Raw genomic sequence first — 16,394 nt, forward strand, 5'->3', positions numbered from 1 at the left:
AAAGAAAAATTTCATCATCAAGTTTAACCTTGCTTACCTTAGTTCTGTCTTTGAAACGTGTTAAGGCCGTCACTGTCATTCAGTCCTTGATTGAGGTGCAGCCGCAGAACCACTGTACTTTTTATTTGGAAGTTTTTCCCTTTTGTCTGAAGCAGCGGTTCTCAACCTTCCTCACGCCGCCACCCTTTCATAGAGTTCCTCACGTGGTGGTGACCCCCAACCGTAACATTGTTTTCATTGTTTCTTCATCACTGGCATTTTGCTACTGTGATGAATCGTCATGTCAATATCTGAGTCAGGATATATTTTAATTGTTACGAATTGAGCATCATGAAAGCATAGTGATTCATCATGAAAACAATATGTAATTCTATATTGTGAAATATTTATTTCTAATGACAAATCAAGGAAATTTTGTCTTGAAGCACGGTGTAGCATGGGTAACAGTCATAGGTGGGCGTATCTGCATGTGGGCGGAACCTCCTGGAGATGGATAGGGGAGCGGCGTCTTGGTTCTTAAGACCATCGGAAACGTGTTTTCCAATGGTCTTAGGCGGTGACCCCTGTGAAAGGGTCGTTTGACTTCCAAAGGGGTTGCGACCCACAGGTTGAGAACCACTGGTCTAATGTTTATTCTTGAGGACTTCATGAATGAGTTCCACTCATGACAAGCTCTATTTTGCTTGTCAGAAAATGTTTATTTCACTCTCATTCTTGACTAATATTTTGACGAGAGACAGGCTACCAAACTGACAAGTCATCTTTTGTAATGTTCTTTGGCAATGCCATTCCATTGACTTTCGGCTTTCATCATTGCAATTGAAAAGTTTGCTGTTTGTCTAACCATTGAATTCTTCAGAAGAAATCCATCCTTTTTCTGCACTTCCTTAGACATGTTTTTCTTTATCTTTCTGCAGCTTTATGATGATGGGTCTAGATGTAGATTTTCTTTTATATATACTACTTGATATTGCCAGTTTTTTTGAGTGGATTGTTGTTTTTAATCCATTCGGGAAAATCATTAGTTGCTATATCACATATAATGTCTCTTTGTCCTCCCTTTATCTTTTGAAAATTTAATTAGATATATGTTATAATACCACTAACCTCTCCTTTAAAGATATTTTCTACTTCTTTGTTTTTCTATACTATATTCTAGGTGAAATCTTTTTCTTAGCTGTGTCTACTATTAGACTATTTCATGAGCTTTGGTTATCTGATTCAAGCTGTTGTACTTCCCTCATTCACAGATGTGTTATTTCTTTATCCAGTTACTAGGCTTTTAAAAAAATCCTTGTAATTATTTTCGAATTGGTCTTTTATTTTTTGAAATGCTCTTGGCCTACTTGTTTTGGGATCTGCATCTGATAACTCCCATGGCGCCTGGCACCTCACGGCTGCTGTGGGTTAGAATCGATTCAGTGGCACTGAGTTGGCCACCTCGTGTGTTCAGTAAGCTTTTCATTTTCTTTGGAAAATTCTTAGTGGAAATTCCTTGAGGCCTGGGATGCGATTGGGTGCCTACATTGCAGGAGGCCCTGGGACTTTTCCCTCCTCCTGTCTTAGGAGGCCATCAAAACTGAGGCTCGGGTTCGTTTGGTGCAGAAAATGCTTCTGGGGAAAGGCAGCACTGAATTTGAAACCAAGTTCAGAAGGAGAGCCGGCCCAGTCATCTAACCCAACTTATAATCAAACATGAAAGTCAGCTTCTCAATTTCCTTTTAAATTGTGTCAATTTTCATTATGATTTGGGGCCAAGCCTTTATCTCATTCTTATGTTCTTGAGAAATCAGACTTTGAAGGCCTTGTGATTGATGTGGTTGCTGTTCTCAAAAAGTTAGCTGTCTCTTCTTCAGGGAACCAAATGTGTGCCTTCGTTTGCGCTCAACCCCTCTGTTGTCAACCCCCAGGCCCCTTCTTTTTCTTTACCCCAGGGTTACTTTTGGAAGTTTAGGCAGGTGATCTCAATGTGACCTTTAAGTGTTCTACTTTCAGTGTATTTACATACTTAATTATTATTGTCATTATTTTTACTGCTGTCGTGGTTAAAAGGGCTACTCACAGGTGCTTGGCAGCCCCGGTTTATGCACGAGCATTTGCTCTGGCGTGGCAGCTTAATCCCCAGTGCCACGCAGGGGCAGCAGCAGAGTGTCTGAGACAGCCTGTTTAGCAGGTGTTTACTTACACATTCCAGCCACTTTAAATTTCATTCTTACTGGCTTTAAATTTTTGCCTTTGAAATAAACTCATTACAGAAAACTGTGAAAATGAATATGATAGTTCACCGATCAGCTCGCTTAATAAACATAAATAGCCCTTTGTGAAATTAATTAAGATGGCGATGTCTGCACTGAGATCTCTCATTTCAAACAAATTCTTTTTTTTTCTCCCTCACGTGTGTATCTTATCTTCTTACTCATCCTGAATGGTTTCAGGACTGAGGGGCATGCATCCTTGGTAGAGTCTTGCCTCTTCTTGTCTCCATATGGGTGGGTATCCATCAGGGCCAGGGGAGCTTTTATTTTGAACAGAGCCTTATTGGAAAGTGTGGCATTGCTTTCACAACTCTTGCCACAAAGAACTACCTGATGTGGGTGTTTAGGTGGTCTCTGCCACATCCTAGGAGGAAACAACTTGGGTTTTCTAGATCCCAGAGGAATTTAGCAATAGGTCTGATATCTCCTGCCTGCCCTACTGGACTCTCTATCAAACCATGTCTTGCTAACTGGCTCTGCTTTGTACTTCCCTTTCCAGCCTCTGTCGGGCCATTTTAGTAATAATTGTGTTTATACCCTGGGTTCTGTCCTTTCCTGGCTCATAATTTTAGAATCACACTCTGACATCTAAGAGAGTTGCCCACGTAGCCCATGGAGCTTCTTCCCGCCTCGTGACCCTGTCCTCCACCTTTTGTTCTTCTCTACCAATTGCCGTTCTGTTTTGTTCCATTGGTTGGTTCCAGTTTAAAGCCCTCTTTGAAAACTGTTCTTCCCTTTCTTCGTCATGTGGACTCTCCCCTGCTGGCTGACTCTGTTTAGGGAAGAAGTCCCTGTGAACTCGGAAGGCCTCTTCACAATAGACATGGTGGGAAAAACAGATTTCAATCCCTTCTGCGACCCCAATTTTTCCTCACTTTTCTTCCATCACCCAGTTAGCCTTCCGGAGGCAGTGGGCGTCACGCAGACTAGCAGAGTGATTTCTCCGTGGTCAGGGACAAGGCGACAGTCAAGTGGTAGCACTGTGGGTGCCTTGGAGAACACCAGATCCGGCTGGTAGATGGTGACACGAGTACTGTTCTGTTTGCTCTCCTCCTCGTGGGGACAGGAGGTGCTTACAGTGGTGTTCTCAGCACTAAGAGCACATGTCTTCTCTTACCCCGGGAAGGGCTCCTCTTTCCCGGTGACTTTTCTCTCCCAGCTGGACCAGAGGAAAGAAGCTTTTCTTTTTTTCCCCCCTTTCTTTCTTTCTGTGCTGTCTTTTCGATCGATTGGCTGCCACCTACTCGATCGTCGGACACAGTCCTCTGACCACGGTTGTTTCGGTGCACTGACCTGCCTGGGTGGTTACAGACCTCCTTGGACTTCCGTGTTTTCTCCCTCTGCACACAGCCCAAGGTTCTCTGGAAGTAATTTTGTTCAAACTAGAGCAAGGAATGCTCTGAGACATTCTGGTACATTGTCTAATTAAGGGATGTCCCCAGGTTATAGCTGCAGCTAGAAGAACTTTATTCCCTAGATCTTTAGGGGAGATTCCTCCCCTCCACCCTCCCTGTCGCCCCCCTCTGGAGCTCCTTCCCATGTTGAATGTGCTTCACCTTTTATTTAGGCTACTGATTTTGAAGTAAGTTCTTAATGGTGGTAACCTGTGGCTTCTGAACGTCATCCTGAAGGGTGAACTGAGACCTTTGCCCGGAGTTCAGAGGCCTTGGCCGTTACCTCCAGGGCCCTTCCCAGGGGCCCCGTCCAGTCTCTCTTGCTCAGCTCTCCTCTCGGGACATTGACTCTCTGCTTTGTCTCCCGTAGGTGCTGGACAGCCAGATCAAGAAAGACCTGGCCGACAAGGAGAGCCTGGAGAATATGATGCAGAGACACGAAGAGGAAGCCCACGAGAAAGGCAAAATTCTCAGCGAACAGAAGGCGGTGGGTACTAGGAGCCTCTAGGTTAGTTTCCAAAAGGGGGCTTTTGAAACACAGAGAAGATGACATTTTTTCTGGTGCATTCTGCCTGTCCAGTCTTGTAGCGTGAGTTGGTGAATACCAGGAAGCTCTCTCAGTAACTGCTTCCTGTCGACAAAGCAGCGGGTGGAGGCTCCTCACCCCTCGTGCTCTTTGTCAGGAACTCCTGCCCGTTGGCCAGCAACTAGATTGTTGTCCTCCCAAATTGCTCCGTCTGGCAAGAGGCCCAGTGTCCCCTGCTCTCATTTGTTTTCTGTTTTCTTTGTGTTTCTCCTTTGGAAGCCCTGTGGCCTGTGGTTTCAGAAACTGGCTGCTCAGGGGCTCACCTGCATCCCCGAGCCCACCCAGACTTTCCCCACCCGCACCCCTGAAGGAGGGTCTTGGGAAGTTGTCGTTGAACCAGCGTCCCACCTGGGTTCTTATGATTCATGAAATTGTGGGGACACTTTGATGTCGAGAATCTAGGACAGTCGTGTCTGGGGAGATGGAATAACTCAGGAAATGGAAACCCTGGGTTTGATAAAACACAAGCTTGCAGGTTGTCTGTTAGTAGCTCGGGTCACACACACTTGACACGGGCACTTAGCCGAGGCCCGACTCGGTTCTTCTGCCGATTTGTGATGGCGGCCACTGAGCCAGTGCAGGCTTGCTTAGTCTTGGTCTGAAGAAACAACCGCGTGCCATCAGTGTTGGCAGTGACGCCTGGGACCCTCATGGTGAGGATGGTGCACAGGTGGCCTGCCCTTCAGACAAGGCTTTTATCCCGCCCCCCCCCCCCACTTCCCTTCCGGTACAACCGTGTAGGAGGCTTAAAGGGACCCTGTGTTTCAGATGATCAATGCTATGGATTCCAAGATCAGGTCCCTGGAACAGAGGATTGTGGAACTGTCCGAAGCCAATAAGCTGGCAGCAAACAGCAGTCTTTTTACCCAGAGGAACATGTAAGTCTTCAAATTCTCAGCGGCGGGCCCCTCCTGCTGGATGGAGTGGGAGCAGAATTTCATGACTTCTGTTGTCCGGCCGACCCCACGTATCTTTCCAGAATCTGGGCCTCTTCCGTGGTCTCACTCTGTCTACTGCATCCTCTCTTTTGAGTTGGGTTTTCATAAGTGCCTCAAATTACCATCAGATTACAGGGTGTTTTTGGTCTCTCTAATGAGGCCATTTGTAGTTTGTTTTTGGAATGCTTCCGGCCTTGTTCCTCAGATTTGCCTCCCATAATTAGTCAGAGGTGAACTTGTGTGGGTCCAATTGGGCCGTCCATCTTTTGATTGTTCGGTTAAGCCCTGGGGAGGTAGTTCGAGGCTCCGCGAGGGCTGTCAGACAGTGTCTCCTTCCCGGAATACTTTCATCTTAATCTTTTCCCCCACAGAACCACCATCTCCTGGGGTCACTTTGTTCACAGGGATTCCAGAACACTCTCTCCCCAAATTTAAGCCATCTTGGGAGGCTGGGTTTGTTGTTGGTTTTTGGTGGCGGGGGGTGGGGGTTGTTGGTGCTTTTGGTTTCTGAAGTGTTCTGAGCACGCTGATGGAGAGCTGAGGGAGCTGATTTTGCAGAACTAGAAAAGTAGCCTTCTTCCTCCTCACTGCTCCTAACTTCCATCTGAGATTGGGCCTGGGTCTCCTCCCTACAAATAAAAGGCTACCAAAGGAGTGAAACATTAGTATCCCTCAGAACCCCCTCCCCGTGCGCGTTAGCCTCCCAGTTGAGCGGCTCGGAGCAGTCAGGACGGAGTGGCCTCCAGGTTCCCTGTGCGAGCTGGCTTCGTGCACTGAAGCCAGACCAGTTTGCTGGAACAGCTCGGTCCGGTCCATCAGGGCACATCTCCCTGTTTCTGGCTGCCTTCCAAGGAGACATGCTCCCCTCTATAGAGACTGTGTTTCTGTTTGGACCCTCCCACACCCCCAACCAGGAAGGCTCAGGAAGAGATGATTTCAGAGCTCAGGCAGCAGAAGTTTTACCTGGAGACACAGGCCGGGAAGTTGGAGGCCCAGAACCGGAAGCTGGAGGAGCAGCTGGAGAAAATCAGCCACCAGGATCATAGCGACAAGAACCGGCTGCTGGAGCTCGAGACGAGGCTGAGGGAGGTACGCGGGCTGGGGCGGTCTGCAGACATGTGCTGGGGCCTTGGGCTCTAATCCAGCATGGCGTTGGGCATCAATGCTTAGCCCTAGCTGCAAGCATGACCACACAGGTTGGGATTAGGACTACCTAATGACTTACTTCATGCCTCGACTTCCCTATATGTAAAGTGGTGACATCATGTATAGTCTCCTGGGGATTCTATCCATATCGGTGCAGCTGTTAAACGGGAACAGCAGGTCCCCTGTCAGCGGGTGTCACATGACCTAGTCGGTACACACAACACTAGCACCCAGTGCTGGGTGCTGGCCAGGCTCAGAGACAGCGGGGTAGGTCTCGCAGTGACAGTGGAAGGTTGAGAGGAAACCGAATTGGAGGTTTGACTGACCCTCAGAGCAGGTGGGGCTCTTGATAGACCTCAGGAGCGTGGGCTGGAGCAGTGGGGACTAGGAGAGGAGACCTGCTGCGGGCGGTTCAAGCCGTGCACCACCATTCACTCAGCTCATTCAGCATGTCTGTAGGAAACACAGGCAGGGGCCAGTGAGCAGCTGGGTGTACAGTGGTGGGCAAGACAGACCCAGATCCTGACCTTGGGGGCTTCCGAGCTTGGTGCAGCCTGAATGGTGGCACCTGCAGAAGCAGGAACAGAGTTCAAGAGAACGGCCATGGCTGGAATGGAGGTCAAGCAGAGGGCGAGTGTCAGGTAAAGCAGGTGCTCACATGGCTGTGATGGAAATCCTCAAAGAAAAGGCGGTCAAGCCGACATGGTCTGAGGACTAAGCCTTGAGTAGGGCTCATGTCCAGAGCATCTCAGGGGGCCCGGAGCAGTGCAGTGAAGCCTAGTTCTCCAACGAACAGAGAAACGGTGCCAGCCTGTGTTTACTGGGGTGCCTGAGCCTCACTCCGGGCTTTTGGGGGTGGGATGAGCAAGCGGGGATTTGCATTTGTCACCAGCTTCCCGGGTGATTCTAAAGCGCCGACGACTTGGCTCTGAGGTGTCCGAAAGCCTTGGTGGCTGTTGCATGGAATGCCCAGACTGTACGTTGACTGTGAGGGAAGGGACGCGGATGGAAGCAGAAACAACTGAGCTTTGGGTTGGTTTTTAGTTTTTGTTGTTTTTTCCCCCAGTGCATGAACCTTGTTTACAAGTGGCTAGGCATCGACAGTGCTGCAGGCAGAGCTCGTTGCTCTTTTCTTGAGTCCGTAGGGCTCTTCTAGCCAAGGGCTGTGGGAGAATGTCAGAGCGCCTCCTCAGAGGCATGGGGCTCTGCCTTCTCTCTGGAGTTGTGGGGCTCACCTTGGACTCTCCCAGTGTGGTCCATCTGCCCTACCCAGGCTGCTGCGGTGGCTGGGGGCAGAGGTGGTGCCCCTGGGAGTGAGCCTCCTTGATGGGCTCTGGTCTTTCTGGTTGTGCAGGGTGACTGCTGCTTTAGCAAAGAGCATGGGGTTGTACATGTGCAGGACTCCTGGGCTCTCCAGAGTCCCCACCACCACCGAGTCCATTCTGGCTCCGAGCAACTCTCTAGGACAGTGTCCGAGGCTACCGATTGTTGTGGGAGCAGTCAGCCTCCCCTATCACAGAAGAGCTGGTGGGTTCGAACTTCCAGCTTCACTGTTAGCAGCCTCGTGCCTAACCCACTCTACCAGAATCCTGCTCTGCTCTGCTGACTGGCGTTCCTAATAAGCCAGCAAGGCCTTGTGTTGAAACGGGAACTCTCCAGCCAGACAGTCTGGTATGCAACCCGGTCTTTACTCAGTTCCTTAATCGCCCATCACCACAGTTGGTTTATTTGGAAAACGGAGGGGTGGTAATAGCAGTACCTCGTTTACTGGGTTGTTGTGAAGTTGGAATGATTTAACCCAGTACCTGTGCGTGATAAGTACATGTGTTCCTAGTTGTCATCCTCATCTTCTTCACTAAAGGGAGACCAGAGTCTACCACAGTTGGCTATTAGATCACTAGCCCACACCTGTGTCTGGGGCTCCTGACCCATTGCCCCAGTGGATCTTAGTCTTGGATATTTGCCATGCATTTCAAGCTCAACAGAAGTCCTCACCTTTCTCCCGAAACTGACTCTTCCTCTCCAGTTCCCATAATTGCTAGTGGTCTTGCCATTTGTCTAATTCATGTACCCCCAAATCCAGAAGTCTCCCCGCGCCCTTTTCTTCCCTGACTCACCTTGCTGATTCAACTGAACCATCTCGCTTGTCCAGACTAATTCTTTTGAAAACTCTCCTTCTCTCGAGCCCAGTGGTGTTCGGTGCATGAATGCCACTGTTTCTAGGGAGCTTTCTCTGACCCTCTCAAGCAGAATTGGATGTTTCCTTCGATCCTTATAACCTGCCCTGCTCACCTTGTTCCCTCTTGGCAGATCCTGGTAGACAGTGAGGCTCCACGGACAATGAACATCCCATAGTTTCTGGTCTCTGAGGTGACATGGCCAGCATTTCATAAGATCATTAAACGGACATGCTAGGTCTTCCTTACCTTAGTACAACAGTTCTTAACCTGTGGGTCGTGCGGCCTCTTTGGGGGCAGAACGACCCTTTCACAGGGGTCACCCAATTCATAACAGGAGCAAAATGACAGTGATGAAGTAGCAACGAAAATTATTTTATGGTTGGGGGGGGGGTCACCACAACACGAACTGTGCTAAAGGGTCGCGGAATTAGGAAGGTTGAGAACACTGCCTTAGTACCTGTCGACCTCTTCTCCTGTCTGGAATTTCCTCTCTGTTCGTGGCTTGCTTTGCTCCTGTCAGTACTTTACAACACAGATCAGAATTCTTCCCTCTGCCTATCCACTCCATGACATCCCTCCATGTGCTGACCATTGCACTGGACCAAGGTATGTGGAAACAGTGGCCTTTCCTCTTTCTCTCCCCAGCTCGTAGAGACCGTCTGTCGCCTCTGCAGTCCTTTCGCGCACGTACGTTGCCAGCCGGGGCTGGCGTGTCCATACGGCCTATTACGTGCTCCCCCTCCTGCTGATTTTTGAGAATCTTTCCCCTCCGAATGGGTGCTGAGAATTTGATTTCCAGACCAAGTTCAAGATGCAGCTGGGTTGCTGCAGTCCTGGTGTTGGCCTCCCCTGCCTAAAGTCACCCGGGCCTCTGTCCCTGTCTCTCTCAGGTCAGTCTGGAGCATGAGGAGCAGAAGCTGGAGCTCAAGCGCCAGCTCACAGAGCTGCAACTCTCCCTGCAAGAGCGCGAGTCCCAGCTCACCGCCCTCCAGGCTGCCCGGGCGGCCCTGGAGAGTCAGCTCCGCCAGGCCAAGACGGAGCTGGAGGAGACGACAGCAGAAGCAGAAGAGGAGATCCAGGCCCTCACGGTAGGTCTGGGGAGCAGAGCCATCAGGTTGCTGGTGGCCTCAGCCAAGCTGAGTGTGTCCCGTGGGTATTTACCCACGCATAGTCAGTCCAAGCAGGGACAAAAATCCTCAGAGATGTTCCGTTGGTGAAAAACTGACTCGCGTAAGCTTCTCCTTCCCGGTAACTAGCAGACTGATCGGCGTAATATCTGAGGTCTCGTTACTGTCCTGGAAACGGCCTCCTTCGTCTGCGTACCTTCTCTCCTTTTAAAATAATTGACACTAAATTTTAAATTTCCGTGTCAGCGAAAGTTTGTTAGAGTCTTGGGCTTCAGTTTTCAGAAATTATGTTTTAAGAAAGAGAATCTTAGTCTCCTAGTCTTCCTGCCACATTTATGTATTCCTGTTGGGGCTGGGGCGGGGGGGGGGCTAGCCTCATCCATATCGCTTTCTTTTAAAGCGGTAGCTTCTGCTTCGCTTCATGTTTCTGCATCTGGTGTCATCTGAGCAGCAGCTCGCTCCCCCTCTAAACCACGGTGCTTTCATTGGAAGAGCCCTGGCCCTCCTGCTCTGCCTGAGGGATTAGCGTCTGTAGCTGGAGGCGGGTCTCCAGGAGGGTATCCCTGGATCGAGCCCTGACTCCTTTCCCGAGGTCCAAACATGTGGCCCTGTTTAGCCGATTTCCCAGAGTTGCCTAACAAAGTCACAAGAGTCCTATATATAAAATGCCAACACGCAAACTCAGCGCGGGAACAGCAGTATTGCGTGGGCTGAGGGCTGTGGGGTGGCCCCTGTCCCCTCGGGGACACCCCTTGAGAAATCCAGATCTCAGTGGGAAGGTTGGATGGTGATCCTGGATGCTGAGCACAGAGGGCTGAACGAGTTTTACTGGCAGCGCCGCCCAAGTGCGTACATTACGACCCTTGTCGTATGTGCTGTACCTGCCAAGTGTGTGGCACACACCTGCCTGCTGGTCAGGGCACCCTCTCCTGTGGGCAGGGCACAATGTAACTGATTGGGCTCGGTGCTTTGTAAATACAGGACCTGAATAGGTATCTGATTCGCTCTGATTCAACTTGGATGTCGTCCCCATCTTCATAGTGGGCATCTGTGAACATCTCCAAAACATCTTAGGGTGACGTCCCTTCTAGAGGTGGCCGGACGCATAGATTGCTTTTCAAGCCTGGCTTCACTCTTAGAAGTCATCTCCTACTATCGAGCTCTTGGGAGCCCCACTCTCTGACCCACAGTGGGAGTGTGATCTGAGAGAGCGAGGTTGGTAGTGTGGCTATTCAGCAACACCGTGGGCCCCCGTGTCTCTGGGGGTGCAGAGGAGCTCGTACGTTGGCAGGGTGCATGTGCATCCTGGATTTTTCCAGCACTGCATCCAATTTCGTATATTGATTGCAGTGTTAATGTGCATTTCAAAGAGCACGTTAATGATTAAATGATGCCACCACGTGACCTGAATATTTGGTCGAGGGACAGGGGGGGGGGAATAGTCACCCCATCTCCTTACTTATACTCTGTGCTGCTTCAAGATGAATTGAAAGCCATTTGGAAGGATACAAACAGTCTGGCAGGATGAAGCAAGCAAGAGAAGGCAAAGAAGCTAAAGCTAGAAAGGTGGGGGGTGGGAGGGTGGGGGGGGGGAGCCAAGAATGAGATGACTCCATAATAGGGCATGCTTGCTGGGGTCTGGTGGGTGGGGAAGGAGGCAGAGAGATAGCTTTTTTTTTAGCTGATAACGGGCGACCACTAAATTTCCATGAATATTATGTTTAATGCACGGTGCATTAATATTTTCCCAAAGCTCTCAAAAAAAGGGATGGAGACATCAGTCATTTAATCCATATTTAATGAGCCCGCAAGGCATGCCTAGTGCTGTGTCCTCAGCCCTTCCTCCCCTCGGGATTGTCCTGTAATCCCCCAAATCCGGGTACCTTGGAGCCACAAAGGAGGACACATTTATCTCATGCTCCTATTAGAACCCGGAGGGACCTTGGTGGCGTGGTGTCTTATCCTGCCCTGTTTGGAAGGAGGCGGGAATAAAGTAGAGCCTGTGTCACTGCTGTTTATCTGTGCAGAAATTAGCCCTTTAAATCCTTCCGTGCTGTGGTAGGAATGTGCTGTCTCTAATGGCTGCTGGAAGCCTCTCGAAGCAGCGAGTCACGACTTAATTTAGTCAGATGAGATCACTGCCTCCAAGCATCTTCTCACAAAATAAAATGAAATAAGAGAAAAGCCTCCTCGGGCCTGGAAAACTAGGACCCCTTCTCCCTTGCAGGTTATGGCACAGACAAAGCAGGGCCTGCTCGCACTGACAGCCGGGGAGCAAGCACCTTCAGACCAGCAGCTGTGTGAAAGCTGGTCTCTTGGGACTCCAGAGCCCCGATCAGTTGGTGTCCTTTCTGGTGTGAGGCGGTGGGTCTCCCTCCCCCGTCTTGATTATGTCTCAGAAGCCTGGTTGCCGACAGCATGTGGTGGTGGCCGGATTGAGTCTGCTGAATTTGTTCAAAAGAGTACCTTTTCCAAGGAAAAGCAAAAATGGTCACAGATGCAGTGTGCTGTCATTGTGTGAGGCCCGAGCTCAGACCCAGCATGAGCATCCATCACATTAACTCGGCTGGATCTCAAGCGGTCTCCTGGGAGGTCGGTGAGCCTTTCAGCAGGCCTTTTTAGCCATAAAAGATGGGCTATTACTCCTCAGTTCTGCAGCACCCGGTTCCTAGCCCTGGAAGGCCACCCTTCCCCTGTTTGCCCTCCACCTAAGTGTGCTCGGACAGACGGGAGCGCTGCCTGGAAGAGACTTGGCAGGCGTGGTCGGCCTTCCTTGTACCTTCCTTCCACTCCTCACACCCACTTTGCCATTTGTGTTTGCATTGCAACTCACTGGCCCTTAAAAGCTGACGTTGAATCGAAGTAGAAGGGAAGCCAATTTTAACAGGAAAGGCAAATTGAAGTAAAAAGCTAGGCTTTTAAGATACTTAAGTACTTATTGATGGGCAGTTTTCAGCATGGACTTGATGCTTAAGACTCCCTACGATGCCTTTGTCCAAGAAAGAGACCCTGGGTCAGCCGCCTACATAGAATGGAGATGTGCAGTGTCCCGGATGCGTTCTCTCCCGGGGAGGCATGGCATGTACTCGCTGTCCCCGCTGTCCCTGGGCAAGGACACACGCACACACACACACACACACACACACACACACACACACACACACACACACACACTTTATGACCCTGTCCTTTCACCGAGTAATGTACACTAATCAAGAGCCTGAAATGAAGGGAGCTCTTGTAGCAGAGCTTGATTATGGCATCCTACAGTCATCCTCGTTTGACCGGCTGCAATCAACATTCAATGCACACGCGCTCGGTGTTTTACAGGAGCCTGGAAGGTAGCAGTTTGCCTTCACGTGGAAGGGAGGGGTCTTCATTCAGGGAGCCCAGAAGGTGGCCAGGCTGCTCAGCACTGGTTCCCGCTCCTGGAGGCGCCATTGCAATACTCCCTGCTTCCTGCTTCCGCTTTCTTTAAAATCCATGCAGCCATAGGTAGCCCCCGGAGAGTCTTTTCCTAGTCTCCAGCAAAGCTGGCTTCACCCTGCCCGTTCCACCTTGCTACCACCCAGCCACTAGGCTGGTGGACCCCACAGACCACGGGAATCCAATGCTGCTGCTTTTTTCCACTGTAGCCACGTTTTCTCGGATGGTCCAGCAGCAGGATTAGCTTAAACGAAATGGAGAAAAGACAAAACAAAACATGCATCTTTCACTTCCCAATAGGGATAGATAGAGTCCGCCTAAACCAACGCGTTGTAGGGTTCTCAGTGCTTTTTAAGAAGGTAAATGTTTTCTCTTTAGTACCCAATACTCCAATTTTTCATTAGAATCCAAAGCATATCTTTCTACATGGTACTATCCATGTGCACACTGTTGAGGAGCCCTGGTGACACAGGGGTTAAAGCGCTCAGAGGTCAACCAGGAGGCTGATGGTGTGGACCCACCAGCGGCTCCCCGGGAGACCGATGCGGCCATCGTGCCTGTAACTAGTTTAGCCTTGGAGACCTTCTGGGGGTGACTCTCTCTGTCCTGTAGGGTTACTAGGGTTCACAACCGACTTCGCAACAGCAGCTTTGCTTCTTTGGGGGTGGGGTGGGGGTGGGATCGACATACTACGGAGGAACTTTTCTCTTTTTTGTATCTTCTACAATTCAAAGAAACATAATCCGGTAACTATTAAATGCTTAGAGTAATCTTCGTAGCCACGACAGAATCAATTTCATATGTTTATACTTCACAGTCAATAGTAAATCTAAAACCGTAACAACTATAGCTCATTACATTATATATATATTATTAAATGTCATCTGATATGCTGCAATGATCCAAAGACTACATGCTGATTGATTTTAATGGCAATAATTTAGTTTCGCTGAGGGAAAGTTCTGGTTCCAGCGGGGCAGTGAAATGTGTTTTAGGGTTTGATGTTAATAGGAAACTTTGCTGAAAGTGGGGCAAGGCGTCGTTCCCTGGCCCTGACCAGTAGACCTTATGACCCCACAGTGTCAGCTTCCTATTTCTGTCTTTCAGAGACTTCCTAGAGCCAAGCCAAGCTGACCAAACTAGGTCTACTTACTCTTCCTGTAAATAAAGTCTGATGGAGCACAGCCATTTGTATATTGCTTACAAGTACCGGTGGCTGCTTTGTGCTGTGAAGGCAGAGTTGAATCGTATGACAAGAGCATAGTGGCCCTCAAAGCCAACAGGGTTCACTGTCTGGACCTTTTAAACGTCTGCTGACCCTTGAGCTAGCACTGATGAACACAAAGGCTTTATTTTTCTTGTAGGGAGAATCCTTACCCTTTGCCTTTGGGGATCATGGAATGCCCTTGAGAGGAGGGGGTGCCAGGCCATACAGAAGGGCATGCTGCTTGGTCACAGATGAGACTCCAGCCGCAGTGCAGATAGATAGCCTGTTCTCACGCCCCCCCCCCCCCCCCATCAAACCAACACATCTCTTTTATTCTTGCTGGGCAAAAACAAATTTATTTATTTACTTTTTCAAGGGGGTGGGGAATGTGGTGTTTATAAGTGAGTCCACAAGAAACCAGCAAATTATTTGGGAATTTAATTCAGAATTAAGAGTTTTTAAAAATTTTTATGAGTATTTTTTAATTGATGAATCTCTTTATGAACCTGTCTGTGCAGCTATGCAGCTTTGTTTGATTGTACCATTTTCCCAGTTCTCGTCATTCCTTTGCGCAGATCTAGATTTTTGGTTATCATCTTCCTTCTGTGCAGAGGAGTTTAAAAAACATTTCTTAGGGTTTAGGTTGTCTGGTGACACACTCCTTCATCCTGTGTGTGCGTTAATGTCTATTTCATCTTCAATTTTTGAAATATATTTTTGCTGGATATCTAAGTTTAGGTGGTTTTTATCCCCCCCCCCCCCCCAGTATCAGTGTTTTAAAGATGGTACTCCCCATCTGTGTTACAGCTTGCATTTTTTTTCTTAATAGGGGAAATCCATAGTTTTTACTTTTGGTTCTCTGTATATAATTTGTTTTTTTCTCTGGATGGCTTTAAGGATGCTCTCTTTTCTTTGATTCTGATATGCTTTGATTTAATTTCTTTATGCTTCTTGTGCTTGATCTTAAAACAGAAATCAGACCGTGTCACTCCCCTTTAAAATCTTCAGTTAACTTCCAATTAACTGCATTTTGAATGGAACCCGAACTCTTTACTGGACATAGAGGATTCTTGGGCCACTTCTCTCTATCTCTTGTGTTTTTTCAGAAACTGTTGAACCCCAGGTTCACAAAGGAGTACCTTTTAACCTGCGGTTTCATAGAGGAAAGCAGTTATACTGTCATGTCACTGACCTAAAATCGGGGTGCCCCTTATATCAGTGCTCTGTCCTCGTCTTATGGAGAGCATTCACATACTGATGGGCCCCATAACAGAGAGCAGCGTACCTTTGATGAGTCCTGGTATTGGTAACAAGAGTGGCCGACAACAGAACTTACCTTTTATTAACCAAGGAGTGTTTTTATGTTTTCGATTCTATCTTGTTTGTGTTTATTCTGTTGGTTAAAACCAGCAAAAACTCACTCGTTATGGCTTCCTCTAGGACACAGCTTGAAGTCTGAAAAAACTAGTGTACCCGCGCTGACATTTTTTGGTCATTGTTCTTCAAATGCACCAAAGTCTGCTCTGCCTCAAGGTTCTGCAAGATGCTGTTCCTACTGCCTTTCATTGCGCTCTGCATGGCCACTTCTCATCATCTGCAGGCTTGAGAGAGGTCTTCTTTGTCCACTCCGTCGACATCATTTCCTGCTGACTGCCCGTATGGCTTTCCTCGGGGCCTCTTTCCTCCGGAGCATTTCTGAGCTTTAAGTCATGAGCTTGTTTATTTCCTGTCTTCCCTCATCGGAAAGAGACCATTCATTTCTCCCAGCCCAGCAGCGTGTGTGTGTGTGTGTGTGTGTGTGCGTGCGTGTGTGTGTGCGTGCGCGCGCACACACGCACTCAAACATACTTGTCTGCTAAATGCCTGCTGCTGTTTTGTAGGGCCCCTCTGCCTAAGAAAAGCCCATGCATATGCTTCAAGGTCACTTGAATTTTTCTGCGCTTCCGCAGCTGTTGATTAAAAAAGCCCCAAATCAATCCGCACGTTGTCCTGCCCATTGCCTTCACTTGTGTGTTGGCGTATGCGTGTTTCTGTGGATCTGTCTGTCTCGGGGTGGGGGGAGGGGGGGAGGGAGGCGTCAGTTGGAGGGAGGAGGTAGAGTTTCTCCCTTTCCAGAAAGGGGGATAAGATCAATG

General features: G+C 48.9%; 1 protein-coding gene and 1 pseudogene across 6 annotated transcripts in view; one reads left to right on the forward strand and one right to left on the reverse strand.

The window, feature by feature from the left end:
* The window catches only part of CIT (citron rho-interacting serine/threonine kinase), a 196,271-nt gene that overhangs the window by 133,157 nt on the left and 46,720 nt on the right, over nucleotides 1-16,394 (forward strand). For all 6 annotated transcript variants that reach the window (XM_075533368.1, XM_075533372.1, XM_075533371.1 and 3 more), the window contains exons 20-23: nucleotides 4,020-4,136; nucleotides 5,004-5,113; nucleotides 6,088-6,262; nucleotides 9,390-9,587. In XM_075533368.1, coding sequence (XP_075389483.1) covers nucleotides 4,020-4,136; nucleotides 5,004-5,113; nucleotides 6,088-6,262; nucleotides 9,390-9,587 — 600 coding nt within the window. The remainder of the gene's footprint in view (nucleotides 1-4,019; nucleotides 4,137-5,003; nucleotides 5,114-6,087; nucleotides 6,263-9,389; nucleotides 9,588-16,394) is intronic.
* LOC142430131 (small nucleolar RNA SNORA76) lies at nucleotides 2,029-2,133 on the reverse strand (annotated as a pseudogene).

The sequence above is a fragment of the Tenrec ecaudatus genome, chromosome 16 (assembly GCF_050624435.1).
Source record: "Tenrec ecaudatus isolate mTenEca1 chromosome 16, mTenEca1.hap1, whole genome shotgun sequence".
NCBI lineage: Eukaryota > Metazoa > Chordata > Mammalia > Afrosoricida > Tenrecidae > Tenrec > Tenrec ecaudatus.